The following is an 8,930-nucleotide window of genomic DNA, read 5'->3' as shown; positions in this document are numbered from 1 at the left end:
GTCACAACTTTAAGTGGCTTAAAGAATTGTCCATATTCAAACTGGCCAGCTGATAGGTTCTATCAGGTCCCAGAGGAAACTGTAAGCACCCCTTAGCAAGGACATCCCTTCCGGGACTATGCTTGCTAACCTATGACAGGAGGCAAGAGGGAAAAAATCTGAACATCTATATTGTTACCAATAAAAATTACTAAACCACATTTTTAAGTACTACCTTATACTCCAATATATCTAATAAATAATTTTAAATTAAGTATTCAGTAAATAAAAACCATAGCAGGATGACTATACCTGGCACATTTGTTCCAAACAGTATGTAAGGATGCTCTTTTTCAGTATATTATGATTATCAATTTTCTCTGATATTGTTGCCAGATGAAGAACCATTTGCACCTGGTGAGCTAACACAATGCTTATTCTTCAAAAACCACTGGCCTATGGAACCACACAATGCTTTTCTGTACGAAGAACTGAAAAGCAGCCAGCCCAGCTATGCCAACTTTTACCAGTTAACCGGGCGGTGAGGTATGACTTTGGGGTCACTGACCACCAGGGACCACCAAAAAGAAACCCAGGACAGAAGAACGCATGTGTAAAGGAGAGGGAAAATATGTTAATGACTTCAGGGAAATGATTATAATATGTATGTTTCTTCTGGGAAAGCCTATGTATATGTATGTAAAATATAGTATATAAACAGGACCTCTTTCTGTACTTGGGATGCACGTATTTTGGAGAAGATATTCCCCCGTGCATCCAGCTGAATAAAGAATGCCTGTTTCTTAATGCTACATTGGTGTTAAGGAGTTTTATTTTCACCAATTTTTGGTAACAATATTAACCATTCCATACAAGTCAACATGGTGAAATTTTAGCATGCCCTTCATTGTTAAGTATCCAACTGCCTTTGCAAGATTTTTAGCATCTAACGAGACCAATATGCATCAGTAATATAGTTGTAGCTTAGAACAAATACACACTTGCATTAGGATACATAATAAAACACTTGTGGTAGAAACACTAAAAGTGAAGAGCTGATTCTTCTATTCCATTTCATGCAAAACCATTGCCTACAAGTCTTTTTCATTCTCAGAGACACAAAAGCCAAATTATATAAGTAAAGGCACAAGATAAAGCTACCTTTAAGATTCTGAAGATCCATTCAAGTATTTTTACTAACACAACTCCAAATATCTAGTCTCTTCAGACATTTCTTGGAAGAGAGTCTCATAAAACAGTGTTCAAAAGTTGTCTCTTCACAGATTTAAATACTGATACTATTTAAACACTTCTAAGTACTAATGGTATTTTACTGACACAACTAATATTCTTCATACTTCAGTACTATGTACTGAAATCAGGCCACAGGTCAGCAGATGATCTGCTTTAAAGTTGAAACTGGTTTACCTATCTCAAAGCAAAAGCTTATCTTTCTACAAGTGCCAGTTCATGCTTTGTTATATATTTTTCTTAGTGTGCGTCTATTTTAGGTGAGTTTCTAAATTTTATTTAAATCCTATCAAGATATATTCCTAGTTATACTCTTCCTTTTACTCTTCACCATCTATACTACTGCTGGCAATAATTGAGCCCTCAAAGTTGTAGAACCTTTCAATATAATTTTCAGAGGAGTCCAAAAACACATATCAGAGAATCACACAGAATGACTGAGGTTGGAAGGGACCTCTGTAGATATCTGCTCAAGTAGTGCCACCTACAGCTGGTTGCACAGGACCACATCACAATGGTGTGAGAGACTGGAAGGATTGCTGGCTTGAAACATTTCAGGTGCATGTGTGGAGGAAGGGGCAGGTTTGGCCTTGCTTTGGTGAGACAATGCCCTGCTCTGCACACCCACACCGCCCCCGGGCCTGTATCCCAGCCCCTGCAGGGGCCACCAATCACTGGCACACTCGAGGCAATGCTCCACACCCCACCTCTGAAGCCCCAATCTAGCCTCAGAGTGGTCAGATGACCAGAAGTCCCACCTGGGAGAAGGGCCCAGGAAAGCCAAAGGGTATTCAACCCAGGACATGAGGCAAGCATATGTCTTGACCCTACTTCCTCTTGGAATTTCTATCAGCTGAATACTGCTGGAACCAGGAGTGGTAGCTATACTTGTTCTTTTCTATATCTTTTCTGTCTGTCTCTCTCCTTCTTCTAATTCACTCTTCTTGGAGTTTGCTAAGTTGAATGGGCTGAGTTAATGCTTTGAAAAGTGTTTTATGTTGATTGAATGCTGCTCTAAACTTTTGCCAAAGTTCTCTGATTTTACAAAGTTGCCAGTAAAGTTTTTCGTTGTTTTGACCCCTTGAGAATATCTTGTCAGTATTTCTCCTGTACATCAAACTCAGAGTACATGAACAACTGTAAGCCCTTTTAAGAGTCTCATCAAGCAAGTTTTCTGGGGCCTTACAGATTGCTTTTGAATATCTCCAAGGATGGGGGGACTCTACCACCTCTCTGGGTAATCTGTGCCAGTGTTTGGTCACTCTCACAGTAAAAAAAGTGCTTCCCAATGTTCAGAGGGAACCTCCTGTGTCTCATTCTGTGCCCATTGCCACATGTCCTGTCACTGGACACAACTGAAAAGAGCCTGGTTCTGTCTTCTTTGCACCCTCCCTTCGGGTATTTATACTCATGGGTGATGTCACCCCTGAGCCTCCTCTTCTCCAGGCTAAACAGTCCCAGTTTCAGTCTTTCCTCATAGGAGAGATGTGGGAGACAGAGGAGTAGAAACTCCTGCAATTAAAGGAGGCTTTGATTTACAACCCTGGAAGAGACTAGGTCTGGCTTAATTGACAGAGATTTATAGATCTTAAGCAAAAGGATTACAAGCCTGTGTTCCTATAGTTATAAGTAAAAATGTACACTGGGTGTTCTGGTGGAGGGTTTTAAATATAATAGTGTGATTTTATATAGTTTAAGTTAAGAATGTAGATGGATTGAGAGAGACATCTGTGTGTACGTGACATGAGAAGTTATGGGTCAAGACACAGCTGCATTGCAGCGAGAAGCGCCACAGACGATAGGTCATAAATCCAAAACAAAGTGTCATTTTAAGTGTCTATTGGATTAGAAAGTTATAAATTACGATGTAACTCTAAATCTTGTGACTAGTCGCCATTATTCGGCGGTATTGTAAAATCTCACGCCTTGACTGATGCATTTTGTTACTTTAAACAATAAATTCATGTAATTGCATAGTCCCATCCCTGAAAGTTATTTCCTCCGACAAGTGAACACGCGGGAAATTCGACAGAGAGATGCTCCAGTCCCTTCATCGTCATTGTGGCCCTTCACTAGACTCTCTCCAGTAGCTCCATGTCTCTCTTGTACTGGGGAGCCCAGAACTGGGCACAGTACTCCAGGTGTGGCCTCATCTGGAGGGTGAGGGGAAGGATCACCTCCCATGCTGGCAACACTCCAGCCCAGGATAACATTCATCTTCTTTGTGGCAAGGGCATGTTGCTGGCTCATTTCAGGGTAAAAGCTACTGTTCTTGTTGATAAATATTAGCAATAACAAATTAATTTTAGAATTTTTCTTCTATACTTCTGTTACTTTGGAGAGATTAATACTGTATTAAAGTAAAAGGATGTTGAACCCATTTAATTTGATATAGCTGAAAGATAAAGAGCTTTATAAGTTTTGGTGGAGTTAAAGCAGAAAAATATTTTTCTGCAAGAACTCAGAAACCATTATCAGCAAATGATTTTTTACTCTCCCATTGCTGCAGTCATAACAAAACAAATGCAAGATAGTTCTTTCTAATCAGAATTTGAAATTTTAACCACAGCATTGAAATTTTCATGATAATATGCAAAATCTTAAACAATAATTTGATTTTCAAAGTCAGACAGATTCTTGATTTAGAGGATATATGAAGAGGTGAGGCTGATCTATTAACTAAACAGATAAGCATGGAAATGACTGATGCATGAAGTTTCTGTGCCTTCTCACATTTGCATATGCAGGATCATTTTAAAAAACTAAGTATGTTTTAAACTGATCTACAAAATATCATCCTTGCTGCTCATGTAAATAAATTTTTAACAGATAACTTTAGTATGATACCTAAACCTACCTTATTTTTGGACTGCTGTGTTTGAAGAACTGCAAGAATTTAGGTATCATGACATTGAGTGGTCGGTCCAATACATCACTATCTAAAATTTCAGCAGAATCTTCGCATATCTTCTGAAGAGCACCAAATGCACCCTATTTAAAAACAAAATCAATCAAACAAAAAAACAAAGCAAAAAAAATCTGTTATTTTACATTTTGAAGAAAGCAACATTTTAGGGTTTTTACAGAACAGGTAATTTTAGCAAAAGACCACAGTAAACATAGCTAATTAACAAAGTAAATGTAGCTAACTAAATATGGAGTTAAATTAAAACAGCCTTAAAGACTTTTTATTTAAGCACTTTATACTGTCATCTGTAAGATCTCAAGCTGGATGAGTCTATAATAGGTAAGTGGTAATTTTAATTTTAACATTCAGTGCTCATTTATTTAATCATATTTTTTAAAATGCTTAAAAGCAAGATTTTTTTTAAAATCAGACAAGATTTTTCTCCTCATAGCTTAAAACAGTTGAGCTGGTATTTATTTATTTTCCTTCATAAATACTGAAAAAAAAAGATTGAATATGTGCATATATACCCCCACAAAATACTATACATATATATAGTATCTATGAAGAGAGACAAAAAATAATCAAATTTACATGATAATACATTTCAAAATAAGCCTCCTTACCTCACAGGTATTGTAATCTTCAGAATCCAACAGGCTGCAAAGCTTTGGTAAGAGGTCAGGCCAATTCTGCAATTCCCCTTTTGAAGCAATGGTTGTTATCAGAATGCCTAAGTGAATCAGAGGAATAAAGGAAATGAGATCTCATCTATCTTCACAGGTTTCACACCAATTTTTCTCATTTTAGTCTTCTCAAAGATCTATGGAGTTAAAAAAATTTCTTGTTTTATTAAGACCTGGCAAGCATAAAAAGAGGAAGTACATTTAATTGCAAATGATATTTGAAGGGCTTTGAAATGCAAAGGCAGGTTGCCCCTTCCTGCTGTCATGAAGGGCTCAGATATGAGAAGTCAAGCACAAAGTAATTCCAGTTAAGGTAATAATCATGCCCAAACACTGCAGGGCAGGTTCTGCTCTAAGTTTACTAAAAACTGTACAAATCTTGACCTCCAGTAGAGTATCCATCTCAAGTCACCCCCCTCTTTATTATGATACAAAGGTATGAACACCGGAAGCTGTCATTCAATAAAATGATAACCCATTGCTAAATTATGTGTTCACAACTTTACTATGTTTACACAAAACATTAAGGGCACATGCTGATGTCCAGGTGTTAGAAATATAAATTACTTGTTGGTAGAATTGCCTTGTTAAGGTTTAGGGCTTGGCATGCTTCAATGATCTCAGACCTAGGGGGAGGTTACCAAAGCTTGGGGAGAAGGATGTACCACTGATAGTGGACACAAAGAATGCAGGATTTACAGGCCACAAGGACATTTGGCAAACTCCCAAGATAAGGAAGAAACTAATAAAGCCAACTCAGCAACTGTGTTGAAATCAGTTCCGACTGGGTAAAAGGTAATTCTGACGGGGAGATCACGACCACTGACTCACAGACCACTGACCCAAAAGAAGAGAAAGACAGCATATGGACTAATTAGCATGAGAAGCGAGAGAATCATTAAGCAATAGAAGGTAGAATACTAATTAATAAAAGAACTGGGTAACTTGTAGCCAATGAACATTAATGCCTTTGTCTGCTAAAAATGTATAACTAACATAAAGCTTTGATGACTGGGGAGCCAGCCTTTTGTGGGTTACCACCCAGCTCCCTACTTTGTGCCAACTAGAACAAAGAAATAGAAGTATCTCATCTCGGTGTGTGAATTGGCGCTGCACACAGGGCAGCAAGCCCAAGTTCGGGACAAAAATTCTAAGACAGATACCTACTAACAGCTTACACACTGCAGCAGGTCATCCAGTGATCAGCTGTAGGGGTTGGCTGATTCAGATCCAGCAGAGAGGATGGCCAAAAGAGTCACTTCCATTTTTAACACATACAGAAATACCAGGAAAAACTAATTAGGTGACAGGAATGGGGAAGGCTGCTTATAAACTAGGACTGACTATGAGTCCATTTTGCCTCAACTAGTAATCTCCCAAATGACGAGTGGTGGAAAAAAAAATTTCCTAAGCTTTTTCATTGAACTAATCACCATATATCCTCTTTCTTTAGAATAAAATGTTAAAATTGTTATTAAATATACAAGAATACAGAACAATATTACATAGAAACCTCCTAAATAGATGCATTTATTTCTTGGTAAGTTTGTGGGTCCTAAACATATGCAACTGTATTTTTTGAACTTGAATCCATATTTCAGTGTTGGCACAAGGGTTTTTAAAACCTGTATCACAACACAAAGAAGTTTCACAATGTTACTCATTTCAGAGTTAAAAAAAGGAAAACTTAAGTAAGGATACAACAATGTGTAGTTATCATTGCGTCTCAAATCAGTTCTAAAATAGACTCTATTGCCATCTTTATCATCCTCACTGAGGTGACTTCTGAGAATGGGATTAATCAGTTTGCTTCTATCTTGATCAAAAGGTATAATCTTTTGTTTGGTTAACATCAGATGCTAAAGACCACAAATGCTGCATTACTTCTTCCCTGATGCTATTTTGATGTACTTGTTCATCCTCCTCTCAGAACTCCAGAGATCTTATTGTGATTGGTTCATTAAATTGTCAGTGCTTGAACAGCAAAAATACATATGCATCTGTGGTGGTTTGACCCTGGCTGGATACCAGGTACCCACCAAAGCCACTCTATCACTCCCCTCCTCAACTGGACAGGGGAGAGAAAATAGAACAAAAGGTTAATAAGTTGAGATAAGGATGGGGAGAGAGCACTCACCAATTACCGTCTTGGGCAAAACAGACTTGACTTAGGGAAATGAGTTGAATGTATTAACAATTAAAACCAGAGCAGGATAATGAGAACTAAAACAAATCCTAAAAAACACCTTCCCTCCACCCTTCCCTCCTTCCCAGGCTTAACTTTATTCCTAATTCTCTACCTCCTTCCCCCCACAGCAGGGCAGGGAGGCAGAGCATGAGGGTTATGATCAGTTCATCACACGTTTCTGCCACTGTTTCCTCCTCATACAAAGGAGTCCTTCCCCTGCTCCAGCGTGGGGTCCCTCCTACAGGAGGCAGTCCTTCACAAACTTCTCCAGCATGAGTCCTTTCCATGGGGTGCTGTCCTTCAGGAACAGGCTGCTTCAGTGTGGATCCTCCATGGGGTCACAAGTCCTGCCAACAAACCTGCTCCAGTGTGGGCACCCCTTCCCACAAGGCCCAGGTCCTGCCAGGAGCCTTCTCCAGCATGAGTTCCACAGGGTCACAACCTTCTTTCAGGCCTCCACCTGCTCCAGTATGGGTGCCCTCCATAGGCTGCAGGTGGATTTCTGCTGCCCCATTAACCTCCATGGGCTGCAGGGGCACAGCTGCTTCACCATGGTCTGCCCTATGTGTCAGAGACTAAAATAGTTCATGCCTCAAATACTGATATAAAGTTTTGCCCATGATAGCAAAACTGTATGACAAAGCCCACCCCTGCCTAAAAGATGCCTGACTGGGACTTTGGACTGAAAGTCAAACTCCTGATTAGAAACCCATTCTTCAATCATCTCAGGCCCAGGGAGAAGGAAACAAATAAACAAGGAAAAGAATGAGAGCCAAACCCAGCAGCTGTGCTGAGAATCACCTCTGGCTGGATTGAATCAGGGGGAGGAGGGGAAAGCAGAGGTTAAATGATTTGCTAAGAAGTTGTTTGTTAAAAGCAATGCATACAGCTTGCTCAACACTTATTGTGCCTACCAAAGCAGAATGAGAAGATATGAGACTATTGATAAAGGGAAGGAATCTTGATCTTCTTGACCAAAGATCCTGTTTTCAAACCTAAAACTGACTTAAACCAGCCTTGAAGTTTGGACTTGGGCCAGGGACATAAAAAGCATATGCAGGGAAGCAAGGTGAAAAGTTCAGAATGAGGAAGACCGTTCACTTCATCCCAGAGACCCCTGCCCACGACCACGAGAGACACCGTGCAAGCGAAACACCGATGTAAATTACTTTTGGGCTCATTGTAATACGAAGCGAGGCTAGGCGGGGCTAGGTAATGAATATGTATAGGCGTATTAAGAAACTTAATGATATGGAACTTGTAACCCGATACATACCAAGCTGAATGCAGCTGTCGGCACGCATGACTTTGGAGGAATTATCCCCCATGCATCCCAGCGCTGGAATAAACATACCTACTTTACTACTTATCCTAGTAGTGGAGTCTTTCCCGCTCATCACAGCTGAGAAGCTATGGGCTTTCCCTCACAGGGCTGGCTGCACTGTGTGCTTGGATGGAGACCAAGGCAAAGGGAATCTTTAGTGGAAATACCCAAAACCGTCACAGGAGAATGTGATCAGAAGTATCTTTACGCCTGTCCCGGTTTGGCCAAATTTAGAAATATATCCTCTGAGAGAAGACATTCACGTGAGAGGCAGCTGGGGGGGGATCATAATCCATCAAAGACCCCCCAAAGCGCTCCCCAGAGGCCTTGCACCACAGGATTGCACGTGATGCAACAAATCCAGAGTCTGCTGCAAGAAATTGCCCCCCCGGGGGACTTACCTGGACATTGCCACCTGGCCTGAACATATATTAACCCATCGGATTCTATGCTTTTCAGGGGGACCTTCACCATCAAGAAGATCAGAAGAAGAGGATCAACAGGATGCCATTGGGATCTATGAAGTGGTGATACTTTCTACTTAGTCTGTCTCCACCTTACTCTCTCTCCCCCAGCCCCCAAGCTCCTCCTTAC

At 40.2% G+C, this 8,930-nt stretch overlaps 1 protein-coding gene across 1 annotated transcript in view; it reads right to left on the bottom strand.

The window, feature by feature from the left end:
• Positions 1 to 8,930, bottom strand: part of LOC103614457 (transportin-1) — a 163,506-nt gene that overhangs the window by 52,533 nt on the left and 102,043 nt on the right. Inside the window, exons 4-5 of the mRNA XM_017732593.1 lie at positions 4,765 to 4,871; positions 4,088 to 4,221 (exon numbers count right to left, since the gene is read on the bottom strand). Of these exons, the coding sequence (XP_017588082.1) occupies positions 4,088 to 4,221; positions 4,765 to 4,871 (241 nt within the window). The remainder of the gene's footprint in view (positions 1 to 4,087; positions 4,222 to 4,764; positions 4,872 to 8,930) is intronic.

This window comes from Corvus brachyrhynchos, unplaced genomic scaffold, assembly GCF_000691975.1.
Source record: "Corvus brachyrhynchos isolate BGI_N302 unplaced genomic scaffold, ASM69197v1 scaffold524, whole genome shotgun sequence".
In the NCBI taxonomy this organism is placed as follows: Eukaryota; Metazoa; Chordata; class Aves; order Passeriformes; family Corvidae; genus Corvus; species Corvus brachyrhynchos.
The sequence above is the reverse complement of the archived record's forward strand: the minus strand, read 5'-3'. Positions and strand labels throughout refer to the sequence as shown.